General features: G+C 46.7%; 1 protein-coding gene across 1 annotated transcript in view; it reads right to left on the minus strand.

Moving 5' to 3' along the window:
• Positions 1-11,623: 11,623 nt before the first annotated feature.
• The window catches only part of LOC127750883 (uncharacterized), a 10,856-nt gene continuing 7,965 nt past the window's right edge, over positions 11,624-14,514 (minus strand). Inside the window, exon 4 of the mRNA XM_052273532.1 lies at positions 11,624-11,781. Within this exon, the coding sequence (XP_052129492.1) occupies positions 11,624-11,781 (158 nt within the window). The remainder of the gene's footprint in view (positions 11,782-14,514) is intronic.

A 14,514-nucleotide genomic window follows, 5' to 3' on the forward strand; every position in this document is an offset into this window, starting at 1 on the left:
ATAAAGCCATTCGGAAGAATGTGTATCAGAAGTAGGAAAGACATACTTCCTGGTCAGGTTCTAAAGAACCTTCCTGAAGACATTTCGAACTGTAAGACCATTCAAGCATCTTCTATCTTAATGATGTCTTGAAGCATAACTTTACATATCCAGCTCACACTTAGGTACTTAGTGTTCAGAGCATACAGGATAGAAACAGCTCCGACGGCCTTCACAAGAGGTAGGATTCACAAGAGCTAGAGCCACAACAGCTAGGATCCACAAGAGCTAGGCGTCGCAAGAGCTAGAGTTCACAAGAGCTAGTCGTCACAAGAGCTAAAGTCCACAAGAGCTAGAGTTCACAAGAGCTAGAGGCAAATCGACCGTTACCGTTGGACGACTATACTCAGCGGTTCGCGCGGGTGTAAGTGCGTAGATCAAGGGTCCGTGTAGTTACCGTGCGCACGCATGCATGCATGGCTCACTGTGAAAAATGCCGTAGGCAGGTACGGTTTACCTACGGTCTGTACCGTATTCTTAGCGTACGGTCAGGCCATAGCAGTATGAAGTGTACTTTCTTGGTTAGGCTAAGAGCTGTATTCGACTCATTCAACAATTCCCAAGTTACAGTCTGGTCTGTATGACACGGATCGCAACCAAAAATTACGGTCCCGGACCAGGCAATAAATTTACAGCACAGACCAACCGTGTGCTTTTCTAACAGTGACGTTGGGCGTGCTAGGCGTGGATGCGGGGTCTGTGTAGTTAAACTATGCGCATGCATGGGTTGCTTGTGGCGTACTATCTTTGCTAATATTGGGTGTTTTGATGGCAGAAAATAGATGAGTGTCGAATTTTAACATATTTAGGATTCAACAAGAGGATACAATGGGTGAACTTGAGTTAATTTGAATTAGCAGACGCCCACCGCTCGACTTAGCTGAGTGCTTTATTTTCCATACCGTGCTTGGGTGTCTGCCAACTCTTATTAACCCATCTAAATCCCCTATGTTACTGTGGAATCCTGTTGTTGTTGTGTTAAATGTTAAAATTTGACACTAATTTATTTTCTGCCATCAGAACACCAAATATTAGCTAAAATAGTGAGCCGCAACCAACCCATGCACGCATGCGCACAACTACACAGACCCTCGATCTACGCGCTTGCTCCTACGCGAACCGCTGATTATAGTCGGCAAACGGTAACAGCCGACTTGCCTGTAGCTCTTGTGAACTTTACCTCTTGTGGACTCTAGCTCTTGCGACGCCTAGCTCTTGTGAACTCTAGTTCTTGCGACGCCTAGCTCTTGTGGATCCTAGCTCTTGTGAATCCTAGCTCTTGTGAACCGCCCCGAACAGCTCGATTTCTTCTTGTTTGTATGTTCCAGTAAAAGATCCCACAGTAGTAAGGGAAAACAGAGGAATAACGGTTGGTTGTAGGAAAGTGTGGAGGAATCAGGTTTAAGTAAGCTTTATTCATAGCTAAATAAGCCTTGTCATTTCTGCTGCCTTCATTAAGCGTTCTCCTGTTATTAAGGAGTTAAGTTTTGGAGTGGAAGTAGGCCGGACCCATTAACAACACAGGCAGCCTGTAACACCTGGAAAACCATCGAAATGCCCTGCTGACTCAATTTCACTTGTTTCAAATTGTTTTGTAGCTACCCGACACGAAAAATTTTGTTGGCTCTGAGTGCTCTCTTGGTACGTCCCAGCGAACCTTGCGCGCACTACCCGCGGTCCTCATGCTGGGTTTCGCTTTTGATACGTCAGGTGCGCAAAGGTTTCACTTTGCGCACGTGACGAACAAGAAGCGGACCTGCCCCATGGGAAAATTACGTTTCATCCACGTTGCATCCACGTCCAGCACGTAGAGGACGTAGATGCAACGTGGAGAAACGTGGATGAAACGTAATTTTCCCATGTGGTGGTCTGGGGTTAGCCTTAGGTTCGCTTTTAGTACGGCAGGGCGGGCTGTTTCGGTAAAGCCAATCGGCGGCAGCTGCCTAGATGCTTCATATCGCCAAAATGTTCCATTGGACTTGGATAACACATTATAGTTAGTGAATTTCAAATCCGATTTATAAAGCAAAATAGTGCACATTCAAAAAAAAAAAAAACAATTTTTTTTTTTGGCTTTGTTTCATTTTTTTTGACCTGATGCCCCTTTCAATGCAGGTTACAAGGTTACAGTTTAATTTCAATTAATTACAAGATGAAATACCTTACCGGACGGGAGTTGAACCTCGGACCTCTGGACTGCTATCCCACCACGTTGACCACTCGACCATTGGGATGTGATGGGAGAGTAGCTCCAGTTTCATCTGGTCATTCCAAAGGCGCGCGCCAGGCCCAGGCCAGGCGGCCCTCGAGCGAACCTTGCGCGAACTCCCCGCCGGCCCTAATCATGGGCTAGGCGGCCGGGGCTACCCAAGTGAGGGCCAGGCCAGGCCGGTGTCGGCCGCAACCCCGCGTATGAGGGATTCCCGCCCAGATGTTTTGGTGTTGGGTTTTTTATTTCCGGGCCTCGCCCTTCTGTTTCCTACACTACTGAAGCATTTTAACTGCTTGGCAGTGGCACATAAACTCGATGTGATATATATGCAAACCTAATAATTGTACTGTGAAAGCCGTACTGTGAACCTGAGAAAAATAAAAATTGTGTCTAATGTTAAAGTGAAAATCAAGATTTAAATTTCATTTGATTGTGGTTAACTTACATGACAACAGGGCCTTTACAAAAATTACACAGAGCAGAGTCCTTTCCTGCAACATAATATATATTTACACTAATCACTACACGTTGTCGAAGTTAACATTGAAACAGTGTGAGATGCTTTACCTGCAGTAGGTTCATCAATCTCTTCCTCCATTGTTGGTGATGTCTTTTTCCTTGGTGCTCTTTTGCCCTTCGGACGACCAGGAACAGGACATTTTTCAGGGAGTTTTAATAAATTTCTTTGTGATTCTGTCAATACAGAATAAGTTCCACCCTGTACTTGTAAGATAAATATGTCTTGTGCTGTGCATCATAAGAACGTAAAAATATATCTTAGTGCTAATCTAATGCCAAAAAGTTAAATAAGATTGACAAACGCTGGCAACTCACCTGCTCCATTATCATGCCACTCTTTTGTTTCAAAAACATCATTCTGAGGTAGAACTCCTCGAAGTCGCCGGAGAACGCTAGATAGCGCATCGCCATGCAGCGCAAGTAAGAGCCTCTATTGGTCTTGGCGATGACCCCCTGGTCCATGGGCTGGATCAGGCTGGCGGTGTTCGGCGGCAGGAACTTGGTGGTTAAACGCACCGAGCTGGGGACGCGCTCGTTTAGCGCGTGGGAAGAGGTGGTGTCCACGAGGCCGACACGACCCTCTCGCATCTGCTTCTCGGTGACGGCCTCCTGGAAGTCGCACGTAAACCACTTGTCGAACTGCACTGCGTTCATCCACGCCTTCTTGGAGTGGGTGTAGACGACGGGGAGCTGGTCGATCTCCATGAAGTTGTGGGTGGCGAGCTCTCCCGTTCACAAGCAGGGGCAGCCTGTGCGTCCCCGTGGCGTTGGCGCAGACTCCGATGGTGATGCGGTCCTTCTTCACCCTGGCCCCCTTGGCAGCCCTCTCGGATGGCAGCGCGTAGGTCCTGGTGGGCAGCGTCTTGAACGCCAACCCAGCCTCGTCGAAGTTGTAGACGTCTTCCACCTCGTAGCCTCCCTCCTCCAGGAGGGCGGTCAGTTCCTCGCCGACGAACTTCTCCGCAGCAGGCTTGTCAGCAGACGACGTCTTTCCAGCGATGTTAAGCCCGTGCCGGTCGAACCTCTTGATAAAGTTGGCGCACCACCGGCTAATCGCCTTCAAGGATTAAGAGCCGCCGAGTGCTTTGATGATCTCGATGGCCTGGAGCTGGATGGCATGCGTCTGAAGGTTGCCGTTGTTTAGGGTCCGCTCCTGCGGGAACCATTGGAACAGCTCGGGCTTCATGTTTGGCAGCTGGGCTTTCTTCATGTTCTTGCCGGCGTCGTCTCCAGGGAACTACGACAGGGCCGCTGATTCTTCCACTTCCAGACGACGCAACGCACTTTCTTTCTCATTGATTAACGGCCTAGCCCTCGGACGACTGCCACTGGCCGGCGTCTTGAGGGTAGTTGAACGCGGAGAGACCATGGCTTCAGGCAGATAGTCCAACTTGTTTAAATTAGAAACAAAACAACATTTCAATAAGCAATAAGTCAATTTATCATTTTTTAAAGGAAGTGTTTATTGCTGATTTTTAAAAGGCGATTAAAGCGTTTTTGGTACAACCTTCATAACTCCGCCTACTATGTCTTCTAAATATGATATGTAAGTCGTTGCTTTAGCTAACTCTTTCTTCAGTTTCTCTTTCTCCATCAATGCAGCGTCCCGTTGCTTTTCCAACTCTTCATTCGCTTTTCTCGTCTTTTCTTCTGCCTGCCTCATTTCATTCAGTCTTCTCTGCATTTCTTCTGCCCTCTTTTCGTAACTTCTTGCTCTTTCCTGATTCGCTTGCTCTTTCTCCCACTCTTCTGCATCCCTTCTCTGCTCCCTCTCTTCCCGTCTCCGCTCCAACTCCTCTTCAGACTTTCTTCCCGCTGCCTTTCTCGACCTCTTATCTGCTTCATACATGTCTCTTAATTCCTCTCCATTTTTTTTCAAGGCGAGACTTAAAGAAAGGGGGGAGGGGCGAAATTTAATTTGATTCGATTCGTTCGCGAATTTGGAAATATTCGATTCGAAGAAAATTTGAAGAGATTCGATTCGAACCAAAAAACTCGATTCGCACAGTTTTCGTGCATAGACATACAGACAGACAAGCACGCAAACAAACAGAATAACAGAATGAAACTTCTTCGGTCAGTGGAGTTATGGGCCTCGCTAATCGTTCAGCCAATGAAAATCCGCCCCCCCCCCCTACCTGCAGCTGTAGGCCCTTCAGTTAGGCCCTGCATGGACCCCCTCGCATGCCTGTTTTTAGCGCCCCACGGCAATTACCTGACCTATGCGGATTATATTCTGTTGCGATTCACGGGTTTTCTAAAGTAGCGCACGGTAAAAAAAGTTTCTTTTATTACCAGGTGCTTTCTTGGATTTCAAGAAACTATTGGTGACTTCAAGGAAGTTTCTTGAAAATGCGGCAATATACAAGACTGTGCCTTGGAACTTAGCGATTTCAAGTCACAAGTCTTGTTATTCAAGACACCAATCCAAGACTCTTTCTTGAAGTGGTCGCGCCACTCCCGGCCGCTGCTGCAGGTCGAACCAAATGTATTTATCTTAGTTTTAGGCCTGCGGAACTCGACCTGCAAAGTTTGACGTGCGTCCGAAGCGAAGAAATCAATGTGATATCTGGAATGGTTTACGTACGTAAGTAGAAGGGGGAGGGGGGGGGGTAGTGGTACGGGAGGAATGTGAAAAGGTAACTATTGCTTCGGGTTCCTCTTGACAAAAGAAAACGAAAATGTTTTATCCCCGAAGATGATCGGAATCGAAATGGCAGAGTTATTCCCCCCCAAATTGACTATTTGGTCGTTTTTGCACACTTTTATCCCTTTGGAGTCTAGTAATTTTGCCATTTTGACTCTGATCGGCTCTAAGCACAGGACATTTTCTATTCAATTTGTAAAGAGGAATCCAAATATGGTACTAAACGTTTAATTTTGTAACTTTTAGAAAAAACGAAGTTTTCAAATTTCAAATAGAACAGTTTTTACTTGTGTATATGCTTGGAAGTCATCTAATCTCTCAAAAGGACATGTCAAAACGTTTGTTAGACACATAACTTAATTTCACTATAGCCATGGTCTTGCAAAGGACTGAACAATATAAGAGCCAATATCGCAAACTCAAGTGGGATAGGCCCATCGAAATCAGAACATGATATATAATTTTCTCAAATCCACTATCTTTGTCTAGAGTTGTCTTATGTTGAATGATACTGAATAATAAAATGGTGAGAGCATTAAAATTACATTTTATGGAATAATATATTACAGAAATTTTGTAGGTTTTACCCCCTGTTGCCATGTAATTGGCTGAGCGATTAGCGAAGCCCATTACTCCACTGACCGAAAAAGTTTCATTCTGTTTGTCTGTTTGTTTGTTTGTTTGTCTGTCTGTCTGTCCGTCTGTCCGCACGATAACTTGAGAAAGAATTGAGGGAGCGATCTGGGAATTTAAGGGTCGTTTTGTATCAGAAAAAGACAGATCGAGTTCGAAGATGAGCATTCTAGCTCAAAAATTGGCTTTTAAAAAAATCAAAAACTACAGGTCGCAAAATGTATTTTTATCAAATATTTTTTTATGGGTTCCTAAGGGGTAAACCGTCAAAGTAGAGCCCTGTGGGCGAAAATATATTCTAAGCATGTTTTACCCTTTATTAATCAGATTGTGGAGGTCTACCTCAGCAAAACCCTGGTAGGCAAGACAATTCTTAAGGCTGGCAGGAAAGGGACCTTTGATGATAGTGTTCGTCAGAAACTCGGTCAGGAAATTATAGGGCCAGAACTAGGCGATGACCCCGAGGGAAAGTAAGTACAAGCTTCTTTCAGTCGTGATGCTGAATTAGGTGTAACCGTTCATAACTGATTCTCAACTACTTCTCACTTTTCAGGATATCTGAGCAGCGCTTTCTTTTTCTGGCGAATTCTATAGTAGCTTTGTTTCCCGACGAGGTCAGAGCCACTTACTATACGTGCCGCATCCCAAAGAACGGCGATAGAGGAGCTGTGCAACCGAAAGGAATTTTGTACGATAAGTATCACAACTTATTAAAATTCCTGAGGAAACATGGGATGCGGGGCAGTATTCGCTCTGCCAAAGACACCGAAAACCCCGATGGTATGGTATCTCTTGATAGTTTCTCCGGTAGACGTTATCGTCACGAATATGTGAATCTAATTTACATTTGTATGCAGATCCATTTGATGTAGCTTTGCTGCAGCGACCGGACATTGAGGGGCTTGAGAAGCACTCACTGTCGTCGCAGCAAACTACGGCAGAGAAGTGGGCTCTCACTGCAGAGTACCGCCAAAATCTGCTCTGGAACCTTGTATGCAGAAAGTCGAGGTCCAGAGCAACACATGACAAAGTGGCGACGTACCTCAGGCAGTTTCCTTGCCTTGAGCAGCAGTGGGGCCTTAAACTGGTACGTGTTAAATGAACTACATTACGTCCACTGCTAGGCTTGCAGTGCAGTGAACTTATGTTAAGCATTCAGAGGCATATGTTTAACACAGTCGGATGGTCGTTTCGTTCCAGATTTTGGATGATTTCACACGCTGGTTTGGCGGTCGGTGTGTCGACGTTGTGAGCGAGTGGGTGATTATATCAGACAAACTGAGACGGTACCTCAAGGTGAAAGAGGCCGCCACGCCGACTGGTAAGTTTCAGAGCCCAAATGCTACTATCCTTTCTTGTGAGCTAAGTTACATTGTGAATATTATTTTCTATCTTCTTCTTCTAGGAACTGACCTTAGGATCTTGCAGGCGGTGGCTCGCCTATTCAGGCAGCCCAATTTGGTGCTACCAACCAAGAAGGGATCAGTTGGGCCCAAAACCAATTGGAAACCAACAACACAGGAAAGTGTTAGTGGTTTATTGATGCATGTGCAGGTATTTGTCTTTTGTATGTAACTCGGCATTTATCTATTATTCACCCGATCAACTGGACTAACTCAGGAATCTTTTACAGAGTATCGCAGATCTCGAACCAGCTGTCAACAAGTCTAAGGAGAGTTGCGAGAGAGTAGGGAGGGCTCTGCAACCTTTTCCGGCAGTAGTAGGGCGGACCGAAGATTCCATCACCGACTGCTACGTCATTGTAGATAATTTAAGGTATACAGTGGAGAGCCCTTTAGTTGCTGTAGATACTTGCTTTAAACTTTACCAGGCTCTTCACTGTGAGTATCCTGTACAGTCAAACTTTAGCTGGCGGTTCATTCAGCAGGCGCTATACAGACTGAAAACCGAATATGATGATGAGATTCCGTCTGTAGAGCGCTGTGTGAATGATTTCAGAAAACTGTAGTTTGTTTAAAGTTAATTTGTTGCGAAAAACGTTGCAGTTGTTATCTATTTTTTAAGTTTGTCTTGTCATTTTTAATTGATTGTTTATAGTATATAGCTTAGTTTCGCCATCATGGAAGGCAAATTTAAGGCAACGTGCCCGATTAAGCCACACTGTGGGGTGTTTTGTATTGAGCCTCTTAAAGTACATTTAGGACTCGTGCACAAGTTGGAATTTAAGAACCAGTCGTTAGAATGTAAGGAAACGGGCTGCACTAGGTCTTTCAAAAATTGGGGTGACTATCGTCGTCATGTTCAGACTCATAGGCTTAGGGTAGGCAAGCCTAGTGGCGTGGCTGTTGAAAGTGATCAGAACGTAGGGCTTCTAGAATGTGACAGTTTTACTAACGATACACCTTGTGTGGGATCGAGTGAATCGGGGCCTTCTTTAGATTCAGTAAAGTCGCACATGCGGCAAGTTTTTTTGTGTTTTGTTGGCAAAATGTACTCAGTGCCTAAAATCGCAAAATGTACTCAGTGCCTAAAATCCCTCGGAGTTTTGTGCAGAATATAGTTTTAGATATAATTTCCCTGTTTGAAGAGAGTGTTGCTCAAGTTGATAATCTGTCGGCCGGTGCAGAAAATGTAGATTTTGTTGAAAGGGGCCATTTGAACACCTTTAAAGAAATACTTTCCGTCTTGAACGAGTTCAGAACGGAATACAGAAGACTACAAATTATGCAGAAAACTGGTAATTTCATAAAGCCGAAGCCGTTTACTGTTGGCAGTGAAGTCAAAGAGAGGCTAGTTAATAATCGAATTGTCAAAGGATTGACTCCTTTGACAGGCCAGTTAGTACCCATCAGGAAAGTGTTAGAATGCTTTTTTTCAATGCCAGGTGTTTTTAAAGAAGTAATGGACTATGTAAATAGGCTGGAAAACGAAACTTACGGAGTTCTTGGACATTTCATTCACGGCGCTCTTTGGAAATTTAAAGTTACAAAATTTTTTTCTGGGAAGTTAGTGCTGCCATAATTTTTTTACCATGATGAATGTGAAATCAACAACCCATTGGGATCTCATGCTGTCATTCAGAAGCTAGGAGGCACGTACTTTAATTGTCCATGCCTGCCTCCAGAGCACAGATCTAAATTGGCTAATATTTTTCTTGCCATGCTCACATATGCATCAGATAGAAAGTCCTCGGAGTGTACTGTCATGAGAAATGCTCAAATCTTTAGAGTGCTTGTTGACCAAATCAATGACCTGCAAAGAAATGGTATAGTTATTCGAAATGGTTCAGAGAAACAAACATTGTATTTCGGATTTGGTCTGTTGTTGGCTGATAATGAAGGTTTAAATAACTGTCAGGATTTTGCGAGTGCCGGTTCACATTGTCGTATTTGCAGGGCTTCCCTAGCACAAATTAGAGAAGATGAGTATGAAAGGCCTCATCTATTAAGATTTGAAGAAGATTATGAAGCGGACATTAGAGCCGGGTACAAAAGATCAGGGGTCAAGCGCGAGTCTGTATGGAATGAAATTGAAGGGCACCACATTTACAGTAATTTTTCTGTTGACGTCTTACATGACCTCGAGGAGGGCACTCTAAAATATGGCATGTTCCATGTTGTTAACCATTTTGTCAACAATGCTAAAAAAAGGGTTTCCCTTGCAATTTTAAATGACCGTTTAAAAACTTTCAATTATTATGACAATGGCATCACTAACAAGCCCCAGCTAATTTCAGATAGAGATTTAAATATTGAACAGCGTTTAAAAATGTCTGGCTCAGAAATGCATAATTTTACTCTTATTTTTGCTATGTTAATTGGAGATTTAATTGATTGTTCAGATAAAGTTTGGCAATACTATATTCTTCTTAGAAGAATTGTACATTTCGTTTATGCGCCAGAAGTTCAAAGAGAATCCATTGACAGTTTCGACCATTTAGTCGCCTCTCATCACAAGTTCTATAAGGCGTTGTTCAAGGACACTCTTAAACCGAAGCATCACAACTTAATACATTACGGCAGGATCATGAAGCAGAGTGGTCCTTTGAGCTACTTAAGCACTTTCCGGTATGAAGCAAGGCACAAACCAATTAAGGAAGCAGCTGCCGCAACAGCCTCCAGGCGCGATTCAGCTTATACAGTTGCTCTTAAAGATCAGTTAACGTTATGTTACCGTTTGTCAGGTAACCAGGGGCTAACAAATAAACTACAAACTGGGCCATCATTTATTTTGACGGCAGAGGAACAGTCCAATTTGTGTCTACCAGAAAACTACGGTGACGTAATGGAAATTTCTTGGGTTGATTTTAAAGGTACAAGATATCGCCCAAATATGTATGTTTGTCACAGCGTTGATGAGTCTGACGGCTTACCTCAGTTTGGCCGAATCGAAAAGCTTCTTTGTGATAATAAGTTTCAAGTACTTTTGTATTACAGGAATTTTGCTACCCTTGGTCTGGAGTATAATCTTTTTGCTTATGAGGTGCAGGAAAAAAATAGTTGTAACCATGTATGCCTTGACTTGCTTCCTATATATAGTCCTGTTATGTCGAGAGTCATGGGCACAGATGAGTTTATGACTTTGAAACATGCCCTGTGAATTCAAAATACATTTACAGTGATATTTTTTGTATCAAGCATCTTTTGTACAAATTAATTATGGTCGTTACTGTGATGAGTTCATTGTACCTAGCTTATTTTGTACAAATTTATTATGGTCGCTATTGTGATATGTTCATAATATCTAGGTTATTTTGTGCAAATTAATTATGGGCGTTACTGTAATATATTTTCTGTATCCAGCATATTTTGTACAAATTAATAATGGTCGTTACTGTGATACTTTGTGTATCATATTTTGTACTTGTTAATTACGGTCATTATTCTATTTATGTCAATGTTACTTGTATTTGGTCTTTAATAGTTTAAAAATGTGTTTGTGTCCTGCGATTGTATGCTAACATTACTATGAATTTTCAAATTTTTGCATCATTCATAATTTTGTTATTATTTGTTTGTTTAATACGTACAAGAAGTGGAAAGTAACTTTTCGTTGCGAGAAATAAAATGAAACCACATCTATTTAGCGGTGTACTATTTTTAGAATATTCCCACTCACTTTTCTGCCACTTTCACTGACAACTCGGTTGTCAAAACTTTGCACATGGCAACTACAACCCTGAAATTGGTACGATAGAACTATGAATATGGTAATTATTACCTTATAAGACAGTGTCAGTTACCGGAAAATTGGTTGGCAGAACGAATCACGTATCCCCACGCACGACCATTCAAGGAGTTACGACAACTATACGGACGTGGTTATTCACTATTAAGCCAGGTCGGCATTACTATTTAGTTGGTACCCACAACCAACCCGCTTGCTTAGTCACACCTTTCTCCCGTGTGTTCCGGCCATTCGATGGGAAACGGAAACTGTGCGGTCAAAGTCGGCGTTACTATTTAGTTGGTTCCCACAACCAACTCGCATGCGCCGTCCCACCAACCGCTCGGGAACCAGAACCAATAAGATGGTGGTCCATGCAACCAACAGACAACGACCGACTATCTTGGTTCACCCAACCAACTAGCTGGTTTTACGAAAATTAACCCTCAAAGATGGTTGGGGGAACCAGCTTGCGGGTCGACCCGACCAACCATTTTTCTCCGTGCAACATCAGGATCAGAGAATGCAGGAACCAGAAGGTCCACTAGGCTCAGTCTAGTGGCTGATGTTAAAAGTTTAGGTGATGTGAAGAAAGATCTCGATGCTAAAGAACACGAGAGGTGAGTCCTACATTTATTATTATAGTGATGGTGGTACAGTAGTACTTCATTGCGTTCTTGTATGTTCAGCCATCTAGATGAAGATGATCTGGAAGAGGTTCCTGTCAAATCTAATAGTGGCGGTAGACTAAAGGAAATGAAGGATAACTTAAGAGAATGCATTCTAAGTGATGCTAGTACCACATAGGAGGACGTGCATGGTCTGAACTGTTAAGAGATGGCATCGTTACCTCTACCAAAATTACCTCTTGGTCGGAGACCGACGCTAGCGACTGCCGCCAGTCCTGCCGGAGGGCCTCCGCCTGCAGCAATTTCCACACCCAACAAAATTCGCCATAAAACGGATTGGATGTATGGTTGTGCTCCAAGTCGCTCTATTTCAGGACAATATTAGTGAATTCCGTCGGGCACGTAGCGCGCACTTCACACTTTCTACTCTCGTGCTCCATGCACTTTAAGGTTATAGACGTTTTGCCTTGGCGACAACCTTTCGACTTAGAAGTAGTGCCCGTCCTAAACAACGATCGCCCTATTCCGTTGCGACGGGATGGTCGCCGGGTTACCGTCGTACTGCGGCATTGTGATGAACTGATGATGACACACGTAAACGCTCTAAGAAGAAGGCTCGGGTGGGGTTGGGTAGGGGTGGGTCCTGGGTATGAGAGCACTGTACCAGGTGATTCAGAGCACGCGCCGCCGTGTTGCGGGCCTGCCTATGCTCGACTCGGCGGGCGCAAGGGTTCGCTCCGCGGCTTTCCCCGGACCGGGCGGCGGGCGGCGACGAGTTGGATGGCCGGGCGGTGGGAGGAGGACGGGAGACGTGTGTAGCGACGTCAGAATGCTTCACGCCGGAGCCAGTCAGGGGAGGGGGGGGAGGGGGGCGCTGATTCCCACCAGTCGGTGGCTCGGAGCCGCCGTTGTCTAGTGCGACATGATGCTGGGCGTGCACGTGCACATCGTCGACACCATGATCGTGAATGACGGAAAGGGGGGCCGCACAAAATAGAGCATTACAAGCATCTTGTGGGCGATGCAATTGGGCCGTAAAAGTCAGATGGCAAACCCGGGGCCATCCCGCGGGCTGGCACGAGCGCGCCACTCCGCCCCCACAACACCGAGACCGTCTTCTCGGATAGGCACAGCGAGTTGTCGCCCATTTGCCCCCCCCCCCCCCCTCCCTCGACACCTCGGACCTCGGACAGCCACTGCTTGGGCCAGAGGCCATTGGCGGGGGCAGTCGGCTTGGTCCTGCGCACCACCCGTAGCTCCCTCATGCTCATCTCCTACAAGTGCCTCTGGAGGGAGTAGGGTGGATAGCAAATTCACAGGGCCGGTTCGCGTGACCAACACCTCAAGCGTCATCAATCGGTCCTGCCTTCGCGATGTCCGTCGAGTTGTTGGACTCACGTGCGCGCACCGCCTAGAAGGAGGCCGGCAAGTTGCACGAAAGTGCGTTTCGAACTCATGCACCAAGATCAGACCCATCCGCGCACATGCACATCGCAAGCGGACTGCGTGCCACTTCAAAAGCGAGAACAGCCAGCGTTTGGTCGACGCCTGGTGGCGGCTGCAGTCGCCCGGGCCTCCAATGACTCGATGCTCGTCTTCCGAGTGCACGAGGACGCCCTCCGCCTCGCTGTGGTGAGTCGACACCGCGCCCAAGCAGTGACAGATCAAGGTCAAGCTGCCCTTCCCCCTCTCTGCTACCGTGCCATAGCCAATAGTCCAGCAGGCACCATCACGACGACCTGGTGGGCCGACACGCTCGCCGCTCCTCACCAAGGCAATGCACGGCAAGTCGGCGCGTGCGCGCATCGCCGAAAAGCAGGCCGGCAACAAGGTAACTTACTCCAACTCCAGCTAAAGCCGGCACGGCGCGTCCAAACTGATCGACGACGCGATGGGCGTGTGTCGGGTAGGCGCTGCGGGCAACGTGGCCCAGGAGCGCGCGCGCCCGCTGCCTCAATCAAGGGCAGCACCAGAAACGCACAGAAGTTCCCCTACTCTGCCGGCACCGGCTCGGCCGCCGCTCGCCGGCAGAGTGTCTGGCGTGTCAGCCACTCGCACAAGCGCCTCCTGGTGCACTGGCACGCGCCCCGCTCCGCGCCGACGTCAAGATCGCCGCCAGTTTGGCCGACACCCCAGTAGAATATAATATCCGCCGCGGACTCGCCAGGACTCCGCCGGCGGACACCGGAATCCGCCGGCGGAGCGCGATGCCAGGTATGAGCCAAGCGCGCTGAATGTCTCCGCGCACACTCTGCCGCGCGGAGTGTGCCTAGCAGCCATGCCGCCGGGCCGCTCCGCCAGCGCTGCGCAGAGTCCGCCAGGGGCGCGCCTGGCGGAGCGCTCTGCCGCTGCCCTGCTGCGCGGATCGTGCCCTTGGCCTGCCGGGCAGCCTCCGCCGCAAGGCGCTGTGCGGCCTCCGCTGAGACTGCGCCGGGCGGACTTGTGGCGGAAAGCGCGGCAGGCAGTTGTTAGGGGGGGAAAATTTAATTAAATTGGTTACCTATTTTGTCTCTCGCGTTGTCGCCCTGCCGCCTTCGCTCTGGACCCTCGCTTTGACTCACTCGGCCTAGGACCTTCGCTTTGACTCTCTCGGCCTAGGACCCTCGCTTGGGCCCCTGACCAATGTCGTCACAACACATGTAAGGCTGTCATCATGGTGGGTTGGGTTACTACTAGCCGCGAGACACGCATGTTGCTGGCAATGCCGG

Source organism: Frankliniella occidentalis, unplaced genomic scaffold (genome assembly GCF_000697945.3).
Source record: "Frankliniella occidentalis isolate FOCC.00 unplaced genomic scaffold, Focc_3.1 Scaffold280, whole genome shotgun sequence".
NCBI lineage: Eukaryota > Metazoa > Arthropoda > Insecta > Thysanoptera > Thripidae > Frankliniella > Frankliniella occidentalis.